The sequence below is a fragment of the Chiloscyllium punctatum genome, chromosome 11 (assembly GCF_047496795.1).
Source record: "Chiloscyllium punctatum isolate Juve2018m chromosome 11, sChiPun1.3, whole genome shotgun sequence".
Taxonomy (NCBI): domain Eukaryota; kingdom Metazoa; phylum Chordata; class Chondrichthyes; order Orectolobiformes; family Hemiscylliidae; genus Chiloscyllium; species Chiloscyllium punctatum.
Genome location: NC_092749.1, coordinates 9,601,698 through 9,627,866, shown reverse-complemented (window position 1 = coordinate 9,627,866; position 26,169 = coordinate 9,601,698). Strand labels below are relative to the sequence as shown.

The 26,169-nt window shown below is 45.9% G+C and overlaps 1 protein-coding gene across 3 annotated transcripts in view; it reads right to left on the bottom strand.

Moving 5' to 3' along the window:
- Positions 1-26,169, bottom strand: part of phactr2 (phosphatase and actin regulator 2) — a 131,092-nt gene that overhangs the window by 12,738 nt on the left and 92,185 nt on the right. Inside the window, exons 5-8 of one of the 3 annotated variants that reach the window (XM_072580261.1) lie at positions 24,727-24,918; positions 19,236-19,680; positions 12,518-12,723; positions 9,753-9,909 (exon numbers count right to left, since the gene is read on the bottom strand). In XM_072580261.1, coding sequence (XP_072436362.1) covers positions 9,753-9,909; positions 12,518-12,723; positions 19,236-19,680; positions 24,727-24,918 — 1,000 coding nt within the window. Of the gene's footprint in view, positions 1-9,752; positions 9,910-12,517; positions 12,727-19,235; positions 19,681-24,726; positions 24,919-26,169 lie in introns of all 3 variants that reach the window. The other 2 variants (XM_072580260.1, XM_072580262.1) reach the window with 2 other exon arrangements.

Sequence of the window (26,169 nt, the reverse complement as noted above, 5' to 3'; positions counted from 1 at the left end):
CGTCACTGTAGATCAAGCACAGCTGACCTGGTGTCTCTCGAGCTCTTGGTGCATGTCAGAGGTTTTCGTGAAAGGATTAATAAGCTGAAAATTGGGTTCCCCAGGCACCTGATGAACCCACCTTTCTTGGTCATCATGCCCCAGTATCGGACTTGAACCCAAAGTGATGGGCTGAGAGGGAGGGACTGCTCCACATAATGGGATCAGAGAAATGCAAAGAAAAAGACTGAATAATCAGTGAACACTGGAGTTCGGATGAAAGGTCCTTGAACTGCTGAACATTTCTGACCATTTCTGTTCTCATTTCACAGCAGCTGGAGTGCTGTTGCTCTAACCCGCCCTGTTCTGTACTAGGCAAAAGTGAGGACTGCAGATGCTGGAAATCAGAGTCTAGATTAGAGTGGGGCTGGAATAGCACAGCAGGTCAGGCAGCATCCAAGGAGCAGGAAAAGCCCTTCATCAGGAATAGAGGCAGTCAGTGTATTTCTGAACACTTAAAGCACACACAATTCAAGACAACTGACTTTTTGTCCCAACATATCAGATTAAATCTCAGGACATGGTGTTGTTGATGAGGCTAGTTTCCAGTTACCCTGGGGTGGTGGAGAACCCTCTTAAATCATAGACATTATAACGTGAGTTGGCACTTCCGGGGCAGAATCAACTATATTGGCAAGGGACTGGAGTCACATAGGACCCACATGGGTCAGCCTGGCAAGTTTCCTTCCTGTTTTGTTGATAACATCAGTCCAGAGCTTCAGGGTCTCCAACTATGTTTTTGAATTGCATTCAATCCAACCAGAGTAGGAATGGAAGTCATGTTCACTGCATATCCCCGCTATGGGAAAGATGTTGTTCAACTTGAAAGATTTACAGAAAGAATTTACAAGCATGTTTCTGCGTTTGGAGGATTTGAGGTATAGGGAGAGGCTGAATGGGCCGGGGCTGTTTTCCCTAGCACGTCAGAGGCTGAGGGGTGGCCTTATAGAAGTTTATAAAACCACGAGGGGCATGGCTAGGGCGAATAACCAAGGTCTCTTCCCAAGGCTGAGGGAATCCAAACGGAGACAGCATTGGTTTAAGGTAAGAGGGGAAAGACATAAAAGGGACCGAAGGCGTAACCTTTTCACGCAGACACTGGTGTGTGCATAGAACATGCTGCCAGAGGAAGTGGTGGAGGCTGGAACAATTACAGCATTTAAAAGGCATCTGGGTGGGTATATGAATAGAAAGGGTTTGGAGAGATATGGGCCAAATGTTGGTAAATGGGACTAGATTAATTTAGAATATCCGGTCGGCATGGACGAGTTGGACTGAAGGGTCTGTCTAGGTGCTGTACAGCTCTAGGACTCCATTACTAGTCTAGACCCATGAGTGGACACTAGATCAGAAAGATAACCACACCATTATTGGAACCTGGTAAGGTATGTAACACCGAAGGGAATGACAGATTATTGAGGATCTGCAGAAATGTAAAGTTGAGATGAAAATCAGATCAGACCACATCTCCACGAATGGTAGCATAGGTTTGGAGTGCTGCCTGGTCTGCTCTTGTTCCTTGCTCATAGTTAGCAAAATCGACAAATAAACTAGTGGCCAATCAATGAGCACCCTTTCATCGTGATCCAATTTACTCAAACAGGTGTGAGCAGGAAGTTTGTTTCTCAACCTGCGCAAAGCCGCATTTAAAACCTAAATCTAAACACACTCAGCAGTGCAGAAACAGGTTTCGTGATGAGGTTTAACAAGTGTTTGTGGCATCCATAATACATCAACGTCAGGTTTACCCAAACACATGCAAAAATGTCAAAAGTGGCACCATGTCACTGACAGTAAACCCTGCATCATCAAACCTATAGGAGTCTTAAATGACTTGACAGGGTAAAGACTGAGAGGAGGTTTCTAATAAAGTCTCAGACAAGAGGGCACTGTTTCAGAATAATGGGGTGCCAATTTAAAGCTGAGATGCGGAGGAATGTCTTCTTTCATGGGATTGAGAGTCTTTGCAGCTCCTTGTCACAGACAGCTGTGGGGGTAGTGTCCTTGTATATATTTAAGGCTGAGATCGATGGATTCTTGATCAGTCGGGGAATCAAGGGTTAAGGGGAAAGGGCAGGAAAGTGGATGTGAAGAATGTTGGATCAGCCGTGATCCTATTGAATAGCAGAGTAGAGTCAAGGGTTACATGGCCTATTCCTATTTCTAATGGTCTTTCGATGTCATTACCAATAGAAGCTGGGGAGTAGAAACATACACACAAGGATGAGCAAATAGAAGGATAAGTAATAATTATTGATGAGATACTGAAAAAAACTTTGGATTGATATAGAGTCATCAATTAAGATAATTACCAATTATTGTTAACTAATGCATATAAAAGTAAGCTAGATAGACAAGAGGGAGAAAGGAATAGAAGGATATGTTGATAGGATGGGACAAAAGGGAATGGGACAAGGTACTTATAGAGTGTAGCACAGAGTCATTGGGCCAAATGGCCTGTTGAAAAATTACATGTCAGGGAAATAAATATTACATTTTTCACACTATCATGAGAAAAAATATATATTATAGGAGGGAATTCTATTGACCTCATCACTGGGCCTAGTTTTCCAAAATAAAAATCATTATTTGGTTTTGAAACACAACTGAGGAGTCATTGCCTTGGTTATAGAAGTCAAGTGTGGGCTCATGATCTGATAACATTAAGTGATTTGTCTCTTGCCCTGGCAGATTTACCGAACTGCCCAATGCTTCCAAAAGCATGAGGAAAATGGGGCAAAAGCAACAGAGAACCCTGGCAGTCACAGGTCTGTCCAGATGAAACCTGGTCCCAGATTGTGGAAACTTCACCCTCTACAATTGGCAATGCACCAACCATCAGCGCCAATCACCAACGTGGCACATTACTTAGTCACGGGATACTTGTACAACCAATGCCACGACAGAGAAACAAAGAGGTGCTGATCCATTCAGACAACCAATCCAGGATTATAACCTCTGTTACTTGACCGAACAGCTCACTCCAAGTGTTGGTCCTCTCTCTTAGCAAAGAGCATCAATTTGTAGATTTGTCTTTCATTGGCTTAGACTCCATGTACTTGCACTTTCGCAAACCTCATGACTCCTTCAGTGTCCAAGATCTCTTCATCTCTGTCTTGATTCAATGAATCAATTGATAATTGAGTCCAATGACAGAACATTCATGGTCATCAGGGGCAGCGCATTCCAGAGGTGCACACCATCTGATCGAAGAAATTTCAGAAGATCTCAGGCCTCCATGGCTGACTGCTTATCCCGAGGTTATGGGTCCCTGGGTTTGGACCCTCCGGTCAGAGAGAATGTAGCCACTCAACACGGATCCAGTCAAGCCCTTGGGTAGTTTTGCATTTTTCAAGATTGAGATTACCTCATTTTCTCAACTCTCCGGAATAAAAGAGATTTGCTTTTGATGTACCCTTGAGGTAGGAGAGGGGAGGGAGGGCAGAGATAATCCATGGTAGAGTCATAGAGTCATACAGCACGGAGACAGACCCTTCGGCCCACACTGGTCCATGCCGACCAAAATGTCCACCCATGCTAACCCCATTTCCCTGCACTTGGCCCATATCCTTCTAAACCTTTCCTATCTATGTAATTGTCCAAATGCCTTTAAAATGTTGTAGAGGGTCTTTTGCATGTCATGAGTGAGTTTTGAGAAGATTTGTAGCTCAGGTTGAGGTTCTGGATGTAAGTTTGCTTGTTGAGGTGGAAGGTTCATTTTCAGATGTTTCATCACCCTACTAGGTAACATCTTCAGTGAGCCTTCAGTGAGCAATTCTTTGTTCAGAGGTTCACTGAAGGTGTTAACTAGTATGGTGACGAAATGTCTGAAAATGAACCTTCCAGCTCAGCGAGCAAACCTACATCCAGAATGAGATCATGTAGTATAAAGGCCCCAGAAGTCCAAATCTCCTGCAGCTCCATCAAGACCACGAGCCAGGCTCACGTGTGCTGGGGTAGAGTTTTACACTTTTGATTTTGTCAGCCCTCCGAAAGTCTTCCTCATACATCTCCTCGACTGCACGGTCTAAGCTACCAGCAGTACATATGGTGGCCATTGTAACTTCTGGCAAAATCCAACAGCTAGCTACACACACAAAGACAGCCATGGTTCACCACCAACATCTCAATGGCAATTAGGGATGGACAACAAACACCAATCTTATGGTGACACATACATTAATAACATTTTCTATTGACAGAGAGAAGGTGGCAAGCAGCCTCCCCATTGCTCTACTACATGGGTGGCAGATGAGATGGATGGTGTGAGGTGGCTTAGATACAGGGCGGAGGGTGGGAGGTAGTGAGGACTGCAGATGCTGGAGACCAGAGTTGAAAAATGTGGTGCTGGAAAAACACAGCAGGTCAGGCAGCATCCGAGGAGCAGGAGAATCGACATTTCAGGCATAAACCCTTCTTCAGGAAGGTTGGAGATCCCCTGGCCCTGAAGAAGGGCTTATGCCCGAAACGTCGATTCTTCTGCTCCTCGGATGCTGCCTGGCCTGCTGTGTTTTTCCAGCACCACATTTTTCAACTGAGGGTGGGAGATGACAATGGGGGGGGGGGGGGGGGGGGGGAGATAAAGAGCTTGTCAGGATGGAAGACTATAGGAAGGTCAGTCTCTAATATACGGTCCTGTTCATTCAGAGGATCAGCTTACCCACTCTCATCACAATGGAGACTAATGCAACAGCTTGTGTTTTGGGTGCTGGAGGGTGGTGATGCAAGGCACTCAATGGGGCTCTGTCAGGAGGGCAGGCACTCCCTTTAACCCCAATCAACAGCCCCTACAACGAGATCCCCATCCGAGTCACTGATATTTTGTCTTAAAGTTCTCCTGGCCCACGCCCAGGGGATCTCCAACCTTCCCGAAAAGCACCAGCTTCTCCTGCAGGGGGTGCTGTGATGGCAGAGCTGTCAGCCCTCTGATTGGCCAGACACTTGCAGGAGATTGCTCACACCCAGTAATTGGACAGTGAGTTCAGAGATAGCCAAGGTTATAATTCCGAACAAAGAGCCTGGAAGTGATGGGAGACGTTTGGAATTCCATTTTTTGCTGAGAAGCAACAGAGTCATCTTCTAAAGCTTTATATACAACAAATGGTGAGATGGTAGGGTACTGGGATTTTCACTGGACCAGCAATCCAGTAACTCAGCTGTGAATATGTCCATGCTGCAATTTGAATTTAATATTAAATTCAATCTGGAATTAGAAGCAAAACCATTTTTGATTGCCATAAAAACCCGTCTGGTTCACTAATGTCCTTCGAGGAAGGAAATCTGCAGAACCTGGCATACATGTGACTCAAAACCCACAGCAACATGTCTAACTCTTAATCACAAAATCCCTACAGTACAGAAATAGGCCATTCATCCCATTCAGTCGCACCAACCCTTTGAATGAGACAAAAAGAAATGCTGGAATCCAAAACTGACAAGGCAGGAGGCTGGAAGAACACAGCAAGCCAGGCAGCATCAGGAGGGGGAGAAGTCAATGTTTCGGGTATGACCCTTTCTCAGGACTTGTTGTGTTCTTCAAACAGCATCCCACGCCTCGACCCTATCCCCGTCACTACTATCTCAAATGACTTGGCAAGACTAAAGAGCAACTAGGGATGGGCTAAAGTGCTGGTGTACCAACACATGTACGAGAAATAAGATACGCCTTCACAAAATCATCCACAGAATGAATTAGACCACCAAGGCACATCGGGTGGTATTAGCGGAAGTGACGGCAGGCTTGGGCAAAGAATGAGAGTTTTAAAGAATATTTTAAACAAACAGCGAGATTCTGAGTGATTGAAGAAGGGAATTCCATAGCTTAGCACTGAAGGCTGTCTCACCAGAGAGATTAAAATCAGAGATTCAGACCTTGGCAGCTGGCCCAATACCAAATCTGGTCAATGTTCCCCGCACTCACTTCCTTCCACTTTGCTTCTGATAAAGAGTAGCCTTTGTACCTTCCTCAGCACAGATACAAACAGCTTCTAAAGTGAATACCAGTGAATCATTGCTCTCTGTAGTTACACAGCCTCTTACAAGTTGCACTCAAATGATGCAGTTAACACTGAAAAGGTCAGAAAATTACTGGAAGATAGGAACATGTGAACTGAGGAGCTAATAACCATGACATCAGACATGAAGCCACAGTGTGAAAATTTAAACCCTTCCATCCTTCTCTTCCGAGGTATCACTGGCAGGTAAGGAGATGTACCGGACCAAGAGTTTGATAGGAATTGGGAAAGAAGAGGAGAGGTGGGGAAGGAGATTTGGAAAGGAGAGGGGCTGGAGGATAGAACAGACGGGAGGGGGAGGACAAAGCAAAGGGGAACCAGAGAGAGAGGGGAGAGGGAAAGATATGAGAGGGGAGAGAAGCTGGGAGGGGCAAGAGAAAGGGGTGAGGGCAGAAGGGGTGAAAACAGCAGGAGAGAGACATAGAAAGAAAGAATGAGATAGAGTGGAGAGAGGAGGGGAAGGGGAGAAGGAAATAGTAAGACGGGGGGAAAGGGGATGGGAGGAAAGCAGAGAGGTGAAAAGAGAAGGAAGCAGCAGAAAAGCTTGTTCCTGTGGATACACCACCCAATATAGAGCAGCCCAGCTACAGGTTGTTCTCTTTCTCCCATTCTCTATACTGGGGTAGACAGGGGCTGCTTCTCTCGGTGAGCTATACTTCAAGGCAGGACTGGTCTTTTGTCCCGAGTGAGCAAGATCTCAAAGGGTTAACAAAGAAACGTGTAAATCAACCTCTCCTATTCTAAGGGAGCATCTCAGAATGTCCAGCTAATGAGGGTAAAGATGGAACAGTTCAGTGAGCTTAACCAGAATTAGCCAGAAACTGCATTCCCACTGCAGCTCATTGATTACATTCGATTCATTGGGATACAGAGGGAAGGAGAGATTGAACGAAGGAGAAAGGGATGGAGAGAGGGAAAGACAAGGAGGACTGTGAGAAGAATGGAGGGATGGTGAGAGGTAGGGTAGGAGAGAGAGGGAGATGGAGAGGAGAAGGGAAGGCTAGAATGAGCAATGTAGAGAGGGAGGGACGGAGAGGAGGAGGGAAGGAACGTGGGGGGGGTATGGGAAGGAAGGAAGGTGGAAAGGAGGATTCGAGAAAGGGAGGGAAGGAGAGGGTGTGGAAGTAAAGGAAGGTGGAAAAGAGGGAAGGAGGGAGAGATGTGGAGAGGGAAGGAAGGAGAGGGGTTGGAAAGGAGGGAAGGTGGAAAGGAGGACGGGTGGAGACAGGGCAGGAAGGAGAGAGGGGGAAAACAAAAGGAAGAAGAGGAATTTTGAAAGCCTCTTCATTTGGTTTCCAATGACCCTTGCCTAGACGTTGTATGAACACTGCATGGAAGTGATGTCTCCTGATATATTTACTTTCTTCTGATAGTCAGTGTCCTTGTCTGGATTAGTGGTGCTGGAAGAGCACAACAGTTCAGGCAGCATCCGAGGAGCAGTAAAATCGACGTTTCGGGCAAAAGCCCTTCATGGTAAGAGCTGCCCGAAACGTCGATTTTCCTGCTCCTCGGATGCTGCCTGAACTGCTGTGCTCTTCCAGCACCACTAATCCAGAATCTGGTTTCCAGCATCTGCAGTCATTGTTTTTACCTAGTGTCCTTGTCTGCCCACCCTCCCTCAGACGTCTATGCAGTCAGCATGTACCCTTTGCACTTTAATCTCCACACACACAGTATCACTCGTTGAAAGCTCACGTAATGAGACACCCACACACACACATACAAACACTCACCCACTCACCGGCATCACTCTGATTGCAGCTTTTACAGAATAAATAAAGTGACGGATTGGCTTGAAGGATAACACTGCCTGAGTTCATTCTCTGTTCCATTTTGCTGGGTTTTTTTTCATTTTTTTTAATTAAATAAAGACAGTTCAGATCATCTGAGTCATCTCAATCAAAGCAGTGTGATGAAACAGTCGGTGTAAATGAGTGACAGGAAGTCTGTTTCCAAAAGGATGTCAAGTGATGTTGAAGCACTCCCAGTCATCATGTGAAACAAAATCTGCTCCTCTTTCTCCTTTATGAATATTAACACAATACCCAGCCTTACGCTTGCAAGATGTCACTGAGACTATTACACCTTGGAGGCTAGAAATCACTGTCATCACTTGACATTTTATGTAGGTTAACACCTTGTTAAATCACACAAAAACATGTCTAATTTTTTTTTGGGTGGTACTTTCACTTCTGAGTCAGATGTTCGTAGCTTCAAATCCTCACTCCGGAGAGCCCAGGTATACAAATTCAATGGAGGACCCCAAGATGGGAAGAGCTGCCAGCTTTCAGTCAGAAGTTAAGCTCAGTCCCCTGTCTGCCCAATATCACCATCCCCACTCCATCCCCAACCCTGTTCTGTCTGGTGGATATGAACCATACCTGTAAAGTGGGTCATTTGGCCCATCTTGTCCATGCTGACCCAAAGGCACCCACATGGCACTGTCCTGTGGCCAAACACTTCAACTCCCCCTCCCACTCTGCCAAAGACATGCAGGTGCTGGGCCTCGTCCAACACCAGATTCTAGCCAACCGACGCCTGGAGGAAGAACGCCTCATCTTCTGCCTTGGGACCCCCCCAACCACACGGCATCAATGTGAATTTCACCAGTTCCTCATTTCCCCTCCCCTCACCTTATCCCAGATCCAACCCTCCTACTGAGCAACACCCTCGTGAACTGTCCTACGTGTCCATCTTCCTTCCCACCTATCTGCTCCATCCTCTCCACTGACCTATCACCATTACCCCACCTTCATCTACCATCACCTTCCCAACTACATTCCCCCCAGCTTCACCCCCTCCCATTTATCTCTCAGCCTCCTTGGGCCTCCCTCTCATTCCTAATGAAAAGCTTATGCTCGAAACGTTGACACTCCTGCTCCTTGGATGCTGCCTGACTGGCTGTGCTTTTCCAGCACCACACCTTTTGACTCTGAGCTCTGGCATCTGTAGTCCTCACTTTCCACTATTTCATATCTCTCTATCATGTCACCCCTTCAGCCTTCTCTGTTCCAAAGAAAACCACTGCAATCCCTCCTCGTAGCTACAATTTTCCAGCCCTGGCAACATTCTAGTAAATCTTCCCTCTCTCGGACACTGTCTGGAGGAATTCCATCCTTCCTGTAATGTGGTGACCAGAGCTGCACATGATACACCAGTTGTGTCTTCATTCTTATAGTCTTCATCATTATAGCCCTAATTTTATATTCTATCCCTCTGTCAATGACAGAGAGCATTCTATAGGCTTTCTTTATAACCTTACCTACCTGCCCTGCTACCTATAGGGGTTTGCGCACCTTCACATCACGATCTCTCACTTCATCTCCCCCTCTCAGTATATTCCCTTTCATTGTGTCCTTCCTAAATACATTACCCTACACCTCTCAGAGTTAAACAATGTGGCTATTTCAGTAGGAGTAGACTGGAATGCCTGTCTGATTCCTGATGCAGTGTCGAGAGTATTGGAAAAGCACAGCAGGTCAGGCAGCATCTGAGGAGCAGGCGAATCGACGTTTAGGGCAAAAGCCCTTCATCAGGAACGGTTTCCTGATTCCTGATGCATGATGGTGAACCAGGTGGCTTTTTATAAAACCTGTTAGACATTTACTGAACTGAATTCTGTAACTCACCAGGGGAGACTTAATTTGAGAAACTGGAAGTAACGTCAGTGAGTTAGGAAACTGTGTGGTTGTTGCTTACCGAATGAGTTTGGTCCCAATTTGCTGCCGCAGTTCCATCCGCTCCTCATCGGATTTACGGGGCAGGATGTTCTTCTCTTCCAGCTCCTGCTTAGTTGGGCGGTTCCGGAGTTTAATGGCTAGCGTGTCTCTCCGTCGTATCTTAATGGCGAGAGCACCTGGTGGGCATCACAAACGCAGGGTTAGTGAGCAGCGCGCCCTGTGAGAGGGAGAGCTCAGGCCAAACCGCACTCACTGCACATCAACTACGACGTTTCATTTACGGGAGGTGAGGGGTTCCACATGGTATATGCAGAGATTGCAGACTACACACTGCAAAGGGGCCCAGGGACAGACTCATCCAGCTTGGCCATTCAGGGCCAAAGTTAGGAAGCCCTTCTGCATACAAAGAGGAATGGAAATTTCTAGAACTCACTGTCTCCCTGGGGGTCAACTTGAGTTCATTAGGGCAAGATCAAAGGAGATAGTTACCTCCAAGGGAGTGCAGCATAGATAGAGTCCATCACGATTAAATGGCGGAACAGATTCTCGAGGGAGTTGAACACCTTCCTCTTGAATGTCTACCAATCATTTCACATAGTTCCAGCTACATTTCCATCTTGGTCAGAGAGACCTCGATAGTGAAAGCTAGTATATCGGTGTTAAAGTTCGAGTTAGGGCATCACATTGGACAGAGAGAAAGAACTGTCGATCGTCGAAACTTAGAATCTCTACAGCGTGGAAGCAGGCCATTCGGCCCATCAAGTCCACAATGCCCCCCTGAAAAGCATCCCACCCACCCTACCCTATCACTGTAACCCTGCATTTCCTGTGACTAATCCACCTGGGCACCTAGCATGGCCAATCCACTTAACCTGCATACTCTTGGACTGAGACAGGAAACTGTTGCACCTGGAGGAAAACTCACGCAGATACAGGGAGGATGTGCAAATGCTGGAAATCAGAAACAAAAACAGAAAGTGCTGGAAAAAAAGCAGTGGGATTGGCAGCATCTGCAGACAGAAATCTGAGTTAATTTTTTGGGGCCTGTTCTGATGAAATTAACTCGATTTCTCTCCTCAGATGCTGCCAGATCTGCTGTGGATTTCCAACAATTTCTGTTTTTGTTACAAAATGGAGTTCCTGGTTGATAAATTCATTAACGTTTATTTAAGGAAGTAACCAGCAGAATAGAGAAGGGAAGCCAGCAGATGTAATATGCCTGTATTCCCATGAGATTTTGATAAGCTAGTGGAGTGGTAATGTCACTGGACCGGAGTAATCCAGACTCCCAGGCAAACGTTCAATTGTCATAAAAACCCATTTGGTTCATAGAATCCCTACAGTATGGCAAGATGCCATTCAACCCATCAGGTTCACATTAACCCTCTAATGAGCAACCTACCCAGACCCACACCCCTACCCTATAATCCTGAAGTTCCCATGGCTAACCCATCTTGCCTGCACATCCCTAGACACTATGGGTGATTTAGCATGGCCAATCCACCCTAACCTACATCTTTGGACTTTGGGAGGAAACTGGAGCACCCGGAGGAACCCCATGCAAACACGGGCAGAATGCGCAGACCCCACACAGACAGTCACCCGAGGGTGAAATTATACCCAGGTCCCTGGTACTGAGAGGCAGCGCTGTTAACCACTGAACCACCATGCTGACCTTCATGGAAGAAGAGCTACCACCTTTATTTGGTCTGACCTACAGCAGTATTGCTGATTCTTAATTGCCCTCTGGGCAATTAGTGATGGCCAATAAATACTGGCCCAGCCAATGACACCTCCATCTGGAGTAATGTGTACAGTATTGGTCACCTTACATAAGGAAGGAGGTTAATGATCAGACTATTACCTGGAATGAGTGGGTTGTCTAATGAAGGATGGCCAGATCAGACATGTACCCACTGAGGTTTGGGAGATTAAGAGGAAGCTCAATGTCTCAAATCCTGAGGGGGTCTTTACAGGGCGGGTCACTTAGGATCAGGAAACATGGCTTCATCCCAAAGACCTACAGAAATATGAAACTGTCACTCCTCCTCATCACCACCCTCATCTGCCAGGCCCCTAAAAAAACATCCTTGAGGTTGGCAATCATTTGAAAATATCACCATTAGGTAAATGGTGAATTCACCATTGTCTTACAGGCCATAGTAGACAGGCAAGAGGTTGGAAGAACAGAGCAATCCCAGCAGCATCAGGAGGTGGAGAATTCGATGTTTCGGATGTAACCTTTCTTCAGGACTGGCTTTAAAGAAGGGTTACATCTGAAAGGTCAACTTGCCCGACCTGGCCTTGCTGTGTTCTTCCAGCCTCCTGCCTGTCTACTTTGGATTTCAGCATCTGCGTTTTTTTTGTCTCTTATCAGGCCATAAGACTGTTCTCTCACTACTGAGAAAGGGGGAGAGAGAGATGACTGGGGGTGGTTTAACCTCTGGGTCACCATGTCTCAGATGAGGGGAGAAGTTGAGAAGGAAAGTCCTTCATGGTAACCTCAGCCAATGTAGGAATTGAACTCACTCTGTTGGTATATTACAATCCAGCCAACCGAGCTAACCTAACAACCCTTATCACCATCAAAGATCAACGGGTATTTGTTGGGTGAAGTTGTTAATGGATTGGGTTGAAAGACAAGGAAATGCAGCAAGGAGACAGATTGACCATGATCTCACTGAAAGATGGGGCAGGCAGAAGGAACTGGATGACCACATCCTGTTCCTACGGATACTACACAGCACGAGGTGTTATCGAGAGCCTGATGATCAAAGTTCTTACTGGTTAAACATTCATCATCTTCATCTGACTCATCAGATTCGTTCTTGTCTTGCAGTGAGTTGTCGGAATCAGAGTCGTTCCCCAGAGATTCCCGATAGGCTATGCTGGGAATGACAATGACCGGGGAGGAGCTGTCTAACTGAACATGGCTCTTCTTGGTGAGAGGGATGGCAGCCGTCTCACTCCGGTCAACGTCCTCACAGCCACTGCTGGAAAGAGAGCGTGGGAGATGTGGTTAACATGAGACAAGGCACCCAGCGCGGACATCATGTTCCTGTGTGCACCAACGCACATAACCCTGACCGCACTCAGAATGTCAATCCCACCGCTCAAACACACACCTCCACTTTAGGGTCCTCGGCATTTCAGGACATGGCTGGAACCTCCAAGAACTAGAGTTCAATCTTCAGTCCACCCAGCTGTTCACAGTCTGCATCAATGCTTGGTTGTGGGGGGGGGGGGAGGGAAGGTGCAATATTTCCAAGTTTGTATATGGCACAAAACATGTGATTTGTAAGAACAATGTAAACTTCTAAAGGATTTAGACAGGCTAAGTGAGTGGGCAAGACTATGGAAGGTAATCGGGGTAATTGTCAGGTAGGAGTCATTGTAGGAGGATCGGAAGGGCAGAGTTTGTCTTAAATGGTGAGAGACTGGAGAGTGTTGCAAATCCAAAGACGCCGACATGTCCTTCTCCATAAACCATTGAAATCTAGCCTTGGAGGTTCAACATGCAATTCAGGAGGTTGAGGAGATGTTAGCATGTATCGTCAAAGGACACAAGTACAGGAGGAAAGGATCCTTGTATTTATGACATCAAGCCTCAGTGACTCAGTACCTGGAGCAGTGTGCAGTTCTGTATCGAATCAGTAAATATGTACATATTCATTATGTACTCACTCTCAACTTTCCTTAAAGAGAGAGAGAAGCAGAGGTTTGCCAGATTAAATCCTGGGATCATGGAACTGTTCTGTGAGGAGAGGTTGAGGAAGCTGGGCCCATATTCTCTGGAGTTTAGGAGAACCAGGTACGACCTCAACAAAAACCTTACAGGATTCTTAATGGCTTTAGTATGGTGGATGCAGGAAGGTGCTTTCCCTGACTGTGGAGTCTCCAATCAGGGCACATAGTCTCAAGATAAGGGGCATGTTCAAGACAGAGATTTTGCACAGTGGAGGCAATGGCCTAATTGTATTGAATCATACAAACCCTACAGTGGGGAAACAGGCCATTCAGCCCAAAAAGTCCACACCGACCCTCTGGAGAGCAACCCACTCAGACCCATTCCCCTACCCAATTACTCTACATTTACCCCACTACTGCACCTAACTGACACATCCCTGAATACTATGGCAATTTCCCATGGCCAATTCACCTAAGCTGTACATCTTTAGACAAGGGGAAGAAACCGGTGCTCCCAGGGAGACACTGGGAGAATGTGCAAACTACACACAGGCAGTTGCCCAAGGGTGGTATTAAACCCAGGTCCCTGGCGCTGTGAGGCAGCAGTGCTAACCACTGAGCTACCATGCCATATTATCGCTGGACTGTCAATCCACAGACCCAGGGAATGTTCTGGTGATCTGGTCTGATTCCTGCCACAGCAGATGGTGGAATTGGCATTGAATAAAAATCTGTAATTAAGAGTCCAATTATGACTGTGAATCCGTTGTCAGAAAAGCCCATCAGGTTCACTAACGCCGTTTAGGGAAGGAAACTGCCACCTTTACCTGGTCTAGCCTAACTCTAAACCTACACGTGACTCCAGTCCCACAGCAATGTGTTTGACTCTTAACGGGCCTCTGGGCAGCCGGGAAGAGCAATAAGTACTGGCCCAGTCATTGTGAATGAAAGTAAAAATACTATCATCATCAAGGGATATTAGGGTAGCATTGAAAGAGGCGATCAACCATATCCAGAAATGGTGCAGCAGGCTTGAGGGGCTGAATGGCCTCCTCTTGATCCTGCCTTCTGGTCTTCCTAACATCTGGAGAAAGTTCTGAAGGTACTGGCGTCCAGAGAATACGGTGTTTCATTGGCTGGATGGGAGACAGGGGCAGTGAAGTGGCGGGAGCTTATGTGATGGACCCTCTGGCGTTATGTTTATTCGAACAGAGTTTGAGCGAGACAAGAGGCCTTAAAAAAATGCACTGAGTTCTAAATTGGGCCAAATTAAGCCACCTCCCAGGTATAAACCTCCTTTCTAATGTGCTGCCTGATGCCTATTGATGGACCCCCTTCACTAAGGATTGTCCCAATTTTCCCTGGAGCCTGAGGCGCCGCTGCACAGGCTGTGGATCTGGCCCAGCGAGCAAAAGCACCACTGAAAGGGGCAGGATAAGACCATTCAGCCCTTCAAGCCTGCTTCACCATTTAATACAATCATGACTGATCGCTCAACTCAGTTCCCTGTTGCCGTTCTCTCTCCCCATACCCTTTGATCCCTTTAGCCCCGAAGCTATTGAAATGTTTCAGTGTCTCGGTGCGGTGCATCCTGGGCTCACCTCTGGTTCACAGTGCGGTCAGCCACCCTGCAGCCTCTGGGGATTCACCATCCACTCCTGGCCTTACTCCACATTGGGATCAAACACCCTCCCCTCCTCACAAGCAGCCAGGAGGTGGAGCGACAAGGCTGAGGGATAACATCCTGGTGGTCATCGGGCTACAGCATGGCTTCCCTGCCGTTATGTGGACTCTCAGCCCATTAGGAGGCCATTCAGCCCTCTGCATCTCTTTTGGAAGAGCTTTCTAACTAGCCCATGCACCCCTGCTCTTTCTCTGCAGCTCTGCAATATATTTTTCAATTTAAAATGTATTCAATTACTTCTTTTATTACAAGTTAGGGTTAAGGCACTAATCCTCCGAATATTTTTTTCCCTTGTACATAAGGAGGGACAAATAAGGAAAGAAATGTGACTAGTATGAAGGTCCCAAAATGTAGTGTAAGCTTTGGGAGACCCCTGGCTGAGATGATAAGGGCTGCAGCTGGTGGCTTAACTCACAGTCACCCTGGGCCACTTCTGCTCAACCATTTCATAGAAACACACAACGGGGAATAAATATTCATTGAATGTATTTAAAAAAAATAAATTCAGGATCTTGAAAAATACAGCAAGACGAAAGGAAAATAGCGCAGGTGCTGTAGATCCGAAATAAAAGCAGAAGTGCTGGAGAATCGCTGCAGGTTACATTTCTCCAGCACATTGAAAAATACAGTGCTGTATTCTATTTGAGTAACAGAATGTGATTTGAACTTCCGTATTTCATTAAAGCTCACTACTAGAAGTTTGCTCCTGATTAAGGTTATTGCTGACATGGTCACAGAACAGAAACATGTTACAAGACTCACAGTCTCCACACACAACCTGTCATCCTCCAGAGAAATGTCTAGTGACAGAGAACAGGGAACAGCCACTAAAGACTGCACCAAATTCTGAGAGAGGACATTCAATATCGTCAGAGGGCCCGCACTTCAGAGTCTACATGGCTCCTTTAGCTCCTTAACTCCCCCATCCTCCCTCTCCATCAACGCACTGCACCTCAGCACTTGGGGAGCTTTCTTCAACAGACCTCCCTTACATTTTCTGCTGAAAATCAACTTCTTTTGGACAAAGTCTGGTCACCTCCCCCGACCCATCAACCAGCCCCCAGTTCCGATTAGCAGAACCCCTCCTACGAGATCTCCTCAGCCCATTTGTTTGGCAGCTCATCCACTGACTTTAGACCTCAGATCAAACCCAAGCTTTTGCAAATGCATCGGTTTAATATTTTTGCATTCTTTTATTTTAGTGGGCTGTGGGCATCACTGGCTGGGCCAGCATTCATTGCCTGTCCCTAGCTGCCATTGAGAAAACGGTGGGGAACTGCCTTCTTGAACTATTGCACCCACAAGCAAGGACTGACATCCTCTAACTTTTGGAAAATTTATAACAGGACAGATTCAATCAGGGGATTATCAGCTCTTCACCCAGGGAAGCTGGGCTCCTATCACTGCTTCCATTGTGCCACTGAAATATCAACAAGAGACCTTCAGGCAATTATTATCTTATTCCTGTCCTCAGAGCAGGGTGCAGCTACCCTTTCTTCTAAATGTGCCTCCAAGCATGGCCCCCTCAGAAGGAGAGACAGCAGACCCCCCCCTTGATACTGTGAGTCTGTTAGTGTGCAGTAGAACTGAAATGGGAAAAGCCTGGGGTCCAATGTTACTCATTTGAGGTTAAAGCCAGTTCCCGGGAACCCTGCGCTGGCAATCAAACACAGTCACGTGGGATACAGGTGTTTCCAATGGAAGCAAGGTTGCCTCTGCCCCCTCAAAGTCCAGTCACTGTATGCACTTCCAAAGAAGCAACGTTTCACTTTGATTTTCTTGTTACTGACAGCTATGAGAACGTCCTGAAGGGGGTGCTGTTTCCAATTTATTAGTTCTTTCACCTGTATCAACATCTTTTACTCGAAGCTGCAAAACCCTTTTCAACATTTATTGGACCTCATGTACATTTCTACATCACTGAGGAATCAGGGAAGATTACATTTTCAAACATCAATAGTTTACCCAGAAATATTACCAACTCTCGGCACTATTACCCACTGTATCTCAGACAATGGACCAGCTTTGGGTCTTTCACTCCCGGTATGTGGAGTTCTGGGTTTGGCAGGAACCTTGGTGAATGTCTGCAGTTCATCTTATAGATAGTACACACTGCTGCTACCGAGCGTCGGTGGTGGAGGGAGTGGATGCTTGTGGATGTGGCGCCAATCAATAGGCTGCTTTGTTCTGGATGGTGTCAAGTTTCTTAAGTTAAAAATCACACAACACCAGGTTATAGTCCAACAGGTTTAATTGGAAGCTAGTGCTTCCAATTAAACATGTTGGACTATAACCTGGTGTTGTGTGATTTTTAACTTTGTACACCCCAGTCCAACACTGGCACCTTCAAGTCAAGTTTCTTCAGTGTTGTTGGAGCTGCACCCATTCAGGAAAGTAGGGAGTGTTCCATCACCATCCTGATTTGTCCCTTCTCGATGGTGGACAAGCTTTGAGGAGTCAGGAGATGAGATCAGTCATTGAAATATATCCAGCCTCTGACCTACCCTAGTCGCTATGACAATTATGGGTTGGGTAGCAAGAGCTGGGCTTGACGTGACACCCACTTCCCATGGGAGAATAAGGAACACAAAATGAGCATGGCTGGTCAAGTTGAGTTTCAGATGTAGCCACTCAAAAGGTTGTGGTGACTGGAGAATGCAGCAGGGGGAAAGCTAATCGCCTCGGCAGATCTCTGTAGGATCTGCTGTGGTATCACTGAGGGTGGCCTTCAGGGACTTGTTTATGTCATGGTGATGGTCATTCCTCGGTAACTATAGAGTGCTACATTGCCAGGCGTGCCATCATTCCAAATATTTGTCCAACCCCTAGTGCCCACCATCCCCGCCCCCGCCATGCCCCTCCAGTGAGGCTCAGCAGCATTAGTTTCAGGTCAAAAATTAAATCACACCAGGTTTATGTGAAATCACAAGCTTTCAGAGCCCTGCCCCTTTGTCAGGTGAAGTCACTGAAAGTCACCAAAAGCTTGTGATTTCAAATAAACCTGTTGGACTATAATCTGGTGCCATGTGACTTCTGACCTTGTCCACCCCAGTCCAACACTGGCTACTCCACGTCATTTATTTACATGTGCCCAGTACATGGGCTCTGACTGGCCAGCTCAGAGCTAGGCCCGAGAATGAAGAGACTCTGAATCTCCTGTTTATATCCATCAGCCAGGGCTCCCCTATTGGCCCGGGTTAACACCAATCAGGGATCTCACAATCAATTAGATCCATCTGGCCCTGTTTCCAATCACTACATTGTTGTTTGTGGGAGCGTCTAGTGTACACATAAGCTATTTCAATGTCTGACATTACAACAGGGGCTGGATTTCAGAAAATACTTTGTTAGATGTCCCAGAGCTTCAGAATTTCCTGAGGTTATGAAAGTGAGAGTGAAGCTGGCTAGTGATTATTTACTTCCCTTGAGGTCATGAGCTCAAATTCCACCATTGCAAACTGTGAAGCTGAAATTACCCCCAAATGTGTCACCAACTGCACCTCCCACTGGAGCTCTGAACAACTGCGGTCTGTCGACCATCTGCTCGAACATTCTCTAAATCCGACTTCAGAGAATCATCATGTTCGGAAGAGGCCCTACAGCCCATCGCGTCTGCACTGGCAAAAATCTACTCAAAATCTCCGACGTTTGAACACTTGGCCCACAGCGTTGAACGCTCTGACTTTTCAATGTTCATCTGTGAATTACTTTTTAAAGGTTATGAGGTTTCCCACCTCAACTCCCCTCTGGGGCAATATCTTCCAGACACTCACTCACCTCTGGGTGAAAATACATTTCCCCAAATCCCCACTAAACCTTCTGCCCTTCACCTTAATATCAAATTCCCTTGTTAATGGCCCTCCAACCGAGAGGAACTGCTGCTTTCTCTACATCCTGTCCATGCCCTTTATAGTGTCATAAATCTCTATCAGGTCCCTCCTCCTCAATCTTTGTTGCTCGAAAGAAAACAACCTGAGCTTATCCAATCTCTCTTCATCGCTGAAATGTTCCATCCCAGGCAACCTCCTGGTGAATCTCCTCTGCGTCCCATCCCACATCTAACAACCTGCTCCATCTAGGAGTACGCCATGGAAACTCTACGGCTCTGACAAGAAGGTTTTGTGGACTTACCTTTTCTCGGTTTCTTCAGACGCTGTCAGGTCTTTGTCTGCCTGCTGCTTGGACACATTTGCTTCTCCACTGGTAACGTCAGGCTTGCCAGTCAGAATGGGGGAAGCTCCTTTCTGCTGTTGGGATGGCTCAGTCTTACCGATCTTTTGGTCAGCAGCTACCTCGGATTTTCCAGTCCCGCCCTTTCCCTTGTCATTGTGGTCTCCAGGCTCCAGCACCGGGTGCACTACGGCTGGAAGCCCAAAGGAGATGCTTTGACTCTGTTGCAGAGACTGAGGTTGTGTAGGAAAGTCGGAATGTTTACCAGAATCCCTGTGCATGTCCCCCGTGCCTGGGAAGTGTGACGGGTCTTGGGCTTGATCAGTGTCCAACTCGGGATGAAGTAGTACTGGCAATTGAGGTGAAGGCAACATATTGGAGAGTATTGTCAAACTGCAAGTGTTCTCTGGAAGTAAGAGTTGACAAACAAACGAACAAGTTAAACATTCTGCAAAACGGTTTCCTAACCAATTCCAGTAAACACATGGATGAATGGATGTAAAACCATTTGTACGTTGGCCCTGAACCTTTCTCTCATCAGGTAGAGAATGCAGTGGATATACAAGCCCTTGGGTGAGTCACTGTGTTCTGACTGAGCGGCTAGCAATCTTGTTTCAGAGTCAGAATACATCTACAGGCTTTCACAGAGACAAGAAATGTTGAACTGCCAGTATCTTCAACAAGTCTTTAACTGAGACTCAGTGTGAAAAGTCCAAGGTGCAGAGACGCTTTCCCCCAACGTTGTGGCCATTATTTGTTTCTGACTGAATGTCAGGAGAAACAGATTATTTAGCCATTTATCTCAACATCCTCTGTGGCAGTCTACCCTGTGAAAATCGCCTGATGTGTTTCTCTACTCCTGGGGTTCTCAATCGAGGGCTTGGGTGGGTGGGGGGGATTGCAGGTGGCAGCAAAAATACTCAGGGGCCTCACCAAAAGTAGAGAAAGGCTGACCAGTTGATTGCCCGACCAGAATTGGAGTCGGGATAAGCGAGGGCTGAGATATCTTGTCAGTGAAGAGCTTCTATGCGATGGATGTCATTTTGAGTTTGAACAGGCTTTGGGTGAAGTGCAGAGACAGACTGAAAGACAGAAGTTAAATTGGTCCAAAACGTAGTGGTTGGTGGGTGGCGCGATATCAGATGGAAGGGTGATAGATCATGTCCTTGTTTATAAAATGTGTATTTCAAATTTTCCATAAAGCAGCTATCACCCAGAGCCTCTGTTGAATGGTGACAGATACTCCACAAATTTGGAAAATGTTGACATGGATTTGGAGTCTGTGTGCATGCTCCATCTTACTGGAAAAAAGACCAGCCAACTGCAATTGCCACTGAAGGGAATTATTAATAGGGGGCATTACATCCTGTATTGACGTAATCATTCGTAACTTTACATTAATGGAAAAGGGAACAATTGAGTTATCAGTCATTCTATTAGGAATTTTAATTATGCCCGGTATCAATTCTACATAGAGTAGGCTTTTTTTTAAGAAAATGCTGAGATAGAATCCATTGGAATTTCAAAATGTAAGAGGCAACTCGATTGAAAGATCTGAGATCCTGAGGGGTTTTGACTGGGAAGATGTAGACAGGCTGTTTCCTCTTGTGCGTGAATATAAAACGAAGGGTCATTGTTTAAAAATCAGGGATTGCTCACTTAAAACAGATGAGGCCAAACCTGTTCCTCTCAAAGGGTTGTCAGTCTTTGGGATTCTCTTTCTCAAAAAGAGGTGAAGCAGACTGCGAGAATATGATCAAGGCAGAATTGGATAGATTATTGGTAAACAAGGAGGATTCGAAGTTAGCAGGGACTGGCTGGAACGAGTTGAGAGTGGGGTGCTGGAAAAGACCAGCAGATGAGGCAGCATCCGAGGAGCAGGAAAATCAATGTTTCGGGCATAAGCCCTTCATCAGCTTCTACAGTCCTCACTTTCTCCATAGACTGAAATTAGGTTACAGTCAGATCAGGCATGATCTTATTGAAGCAGGTTGGAGGGGCTGAATGGCCACCTTCTCCTCCTTGTTCATATCTCACATGGACAACTTGCAAAGTGTAAGGGTTGCACTGTGAGATTCTCTGGTCAGTTAGAGAGTGGAGAATAAAAGAGAATTGTAGTCCAAGGAGGGAGAGGCAGTCCAGTTATAAATACAACAATAAATAAATATGTTTAATTTGGCAATTACACTTATGCAGAAAAAAATACTTACCTTAAGGGGATCCATGGGAATTTTGTAATAGAAATGTAAGCTTTGAGCGCCTGTGCTCCACATTACCAGGGTCAGTGTCCAGGTTTGAAAAATATGTATGATTGCGTGTGTAAATCTAGGGGAGATCCTGCTGTTGTGAAACATACAAGCTCTTTCTTAATTCATGTGATGCAGTCTTAAAGTGTAACACACTGGGGTACTGAAAACACTTCCAGCAGCACAGGGTAAAAAGGAAACTCCGTTTCTCAGCCAAGTACTTCCAGAGTTTAGCATGGGATAGATGCCAAGTAAAGATCGTTCTCTATTTCCCTCAATCAACATTGTAACAGTTTTAAATAGAAAGTGACCTTCGGCCCAGCGAAACTACCTGCCTGTAATATTATTTTGGTGCATTTCCCATCACCCTTCATCCCATTTGCTGACGGGAATTTGTTTAGTTGCTTCCAGCGACCTACTGCAGCTTCTTGTTCTTCCTCTGGTGTTCCCCTGTATTTACCATCCCTGAAGCCCAGTGTCGGACATGAAACAACAAGCTGCCTGAAACATACTCCATTTCATTGCTGCAGACCGATGGGGAGCAAGGAGCAGGATTGAGATAACTCAGACTTATCCAAGATAATGAGGTAAAAACAATGACTGCAGATGCTGGAAACCAGATTCTGGATTAGTGCTGGAAGAGCACAGCAGTTCAGGCAGCATCCACGAAGCTACCTGGATGCCGCCTGAACTGCTGTGCTCTTCCAGCACCACTTATCCAAGATAATGGCAGGCTCGTTGTGCAGATGAAAGTTTTGCCTGTGTTTCCAGGGCTAGCTTGCAAAGGAGCTCACCAGATCAAACACAGGACAAACCAACCTATTGTAATTGTCATTCTGTAAAAGTGAAGATGTACCTCACATGTTTGTAAGTGCCCTTCGGCGGGTTGGCACAGACTCAATGGACTGAATGGCCTCTGTCTGTACTGTGGGGATTCTATGTTGCTTAGAACACAGGCTGAACTGAAGAAATTTGAGCGTGCTGAAGGTGTTAGAGGAAGGGATGGGGGGAGCACAGTAAGGAATTATTGAGAAGTTTCTAAGACTGAGGTAAAATATTTAAAGAAGCTATGGAAAGGCAGCCTGTCTTTGTGCTGGTGGATTCCCCTTGGGGCTTGTTGGTTTTGGATAACACCTCTCCAAGCTTCAAAAACTAAGCTTTTAGCTGGGGTCCAAAAACAATGGAGGGAGCAGAGTAACCTGGACAGAAACGCTGAAGAAAATAGAAAGGCAACTTAAAGTGTCAGCAAAGGGGCCAGTGTTGGAAAGCGGGAGGTGATGCCACTGAGTTGGAAAATAGAAGAGCTGAATAAATGATTTAAATGGGACAAGTTGCAGCACAGAGGGGTTTGGGAGCCCTTGTGAATTAATCAAAGAACACTAGCATCTCCAAATTTAGCGGAAGGCAAATGGAATGTTGGCTTTTATTTCAAAGGGAATGGAGTATGAAAATAGGGAGATTTGTTAAAACGAGACAAAGCAGTTCTCAGACAGCAGCAGGAATACTGTGAACAATTTGGTCCCCTTATCGAATTGCCATTGGAGAATGTTCACTCTGTTCATCTGGAGGGAATGCCTTATGAGAACAGCTGAAGTAGATTGAGCATATACTCATTGGAATATAGGAGAATCAGAGCAGAACTTACTGAAATGTACAAGATTTTTAGGGGGGGGGCTCAAGAGATAGATGCAGAAAGGTCTCTTCCATTTATAGGAGAGTCTAGGACCAGAGGTCATCATTTCAGAGTAAGGAGTCACCAAGTTTAGACAGCGAAAAGGACAAACTTTTCCTCTCAGAGAGTAGTCCTCTGTGGAATTCTTTATCACAGAGGGCTGTCGAAGCTGGGTTGTTAAGTTAGGGCTGAGACAGAGATTTTTAAGCAAGGATTACAGGGGAAAAGGCAGAAAAGTGGAGTTGAGGATTCTTGGTCTTAATGTATGATGGCGCACACCTGAAGGGCCAACTGGCCTCCTTCTGCTGGTCTGTTAAATAGATTGCACAATCAACCAAAACCAAACAAACTCAAAACAAGGTAAAACAAAGATGGTTTTGTGCTAATTTAAATGCTTTAATCACATCTATCAAAAGCAGAAGCTGAGGATGTTTACTGAGGGGAATATTATTCATTCTCTGTAATATAGACCTTGCCTTTTTTTAAAACAAGTTCAACCTTCGTGCATAATTGGGATTAGTTGTCATTCATGTAGACACATTGTTAAACATTTTTCTTTGGAATATGGCTGTCAATGATGTTGATTATTACTTATCCATAGTTGCCCTTGAGAAGGTGACACTGAGGAGCAGCTGTCTGTGTAGTGAAGATGCTCCTACAGGAGTGTAGGACAGGGATTATGAGGTGGTGACAATTAAGGGATGTGATAACGTTGTGATCTGGAATGCCTGGTCTGAAAGTGTGGTGGAAGCCAAGTCAATTGTAACTTTGCAAAGGGAGAGGGATAGATACTTGGATTAAAAAAAAACACTGTGAGGTCAGAACAGATGAATGCAGACTAATTGGATTACCAGCACATGAATGATGGACTGAATGGCCTCCATCAATGCTGTACCATTCCTGGCCTGGGTTAGGGTGGCTCTAGGACTTTGAAGGAAAGTCAGAGGAGATTGTATTCATGTGTGATTGGTACTGTCACCCTTCTAGGTGACAGAGTTTAGAGTTCAAAGGGGAGCAATGTGTTGTCAATGTAGTCTCAGTAAGTTCCCACAATGCATGCACTAGGCGCTACAGTCTGGCAGGAGTGGATATTGAATCCAGTGACACGAATCAGGCAAGTCGCTCTTTAAGCTGATGAGCTTTTCCCCCAATATATCAATTGGATAATTTATAACAGGAGGCAGTTTCCGGTTATGTTTGAGCATTGCGGAGAAAGATCTCCGAAATGGGCTTCTTAGAGGTCATTGTCTACCAGGACAGAAGAGCTTAAGGAAAGAATTTCCAGCTGTCCTCTAACTCATAGAAATCTCATGCTGTCGATGATTTGAGTGAGGATCCAATTTGCTCAGTGATTATAGTAGACCTGCACATAATAAAGAGGAACAACAAATGGCTACACTGTATTAACTTAATGGTTAGAAGTTAGACTAGGCGGTTTCCCTCTCTCTCATTCTCTCCTTTGAAAATTGACACAATTGTCCAGGATTCTCAGCATAAAGCAACACATCGTTAGCAACACCAGCATGCAACTTACGCTCCACATTCTGGCTCCAGAAGATTGGCTTTGGGGGCACAGGAGGGTACTTTGACACAGGCTGGGGACTTGATTTAACACCATCGGCTTCTTCAGCAGTAGCAGCAGCGGGGATGAGTGTGGACTCAGTGTGCTGGGGCGCTGGCAATGGTGATGGCTGGGCTTCCTGAGAAAGTTGGACTTCTGGTGTTTCTACAGGATAAGAGAGCAGTTGAAGCAAAGAGAACAAGGCAAGAAAGAGCAAAGCTATAACCTGTGGGCCCTGGAGGAGGCACTAGTCACATCCAGAGCGCAGTTGCTCATAGTGAACGTTGTAATCATTTCCCTTGAAAGACAGAAGCTGCAATAATCCAATACCACCCTCTGACTGTTGCCTATTATAATACAGTCAGAGCTACAGTGAAGGTGCTGGAGAAAGAAACCTTGCTCCTTATGACCATTCTTAGCACTAAGTCTTTCACAAATAGCAGGAAAGATCCAGGATCAGAAAAGCCATCAGACCAACACAGTTCAGTCCCCCATCTCAATAAATGCATTAATTTGTTCAGATGCACCTTAATCCCACTAGTCCACTGTCCCTCCTGATGCTGAAATACAGATTTAGTTTTTCCATTTTTCACATGGACATCCATATGAGGCACCATGGACCTGTCTTATTTTCAGTCAATATTCAGGACATAAAGATATTTTATTCATTTTATTTGCTTAGGAACCATGGAGTGAAGCTCTGGACTCTGGTCTTGTAGTTCCAACCTAAAGCAGGCTGTTACAGAGACGGTTCCAGGAGTCTCACTCAATGACATTGAAGGACATTTCCAAATCAGAACAGGCAGTGGCTTGGAGGGGAACTTGCAAGTGACTGTATTCCCATGCATCTGCTGCCCTTGTCCTTATAGGTGGAAGTGGTCGTGGGTTTGGAAGGCACTATTGAAAGAGCCTTAACCAGGTTGCTGTATTGCACCTTGTAGATGGTACACAATGCTGCCACTGTGTGTCAGTGGTCAAGGAAGTAAAGGGTGAAGGTGGTGTATTGGGTGAACAGACAGCTTCGACCTGGATTGGGTCAAAATTCTTGAGTGTTGTTGGAGTCGCACCCATCCAGGCGAGTGGGGTGTATTCCATCACACTCCTGACTTGTGCCTTGTAGATGGTGGACAGGCTTCAAGGAGTCAAGAGATGGGATACCTACAATATAATTCCCAGACCCCGATCTGTTATTGTAGCTACAGAACTGATATGGCTGGTCCAGTTTACATTCTGGTCAATGGTAACCCCCAGGATGTAACGCCACTGCATGAGGGGGAGTGTGTGAGTGTGAGTATGTCCAGTTGCAGCACACCGTACAGCCTCATGGAACTGTTGGTCTCTGCAATGGCAGGGCCAGGCGGAAGCTCTGGCCAAACATTACTCCATGATAAAAAGCCAAGACAATGGCTTTGTATG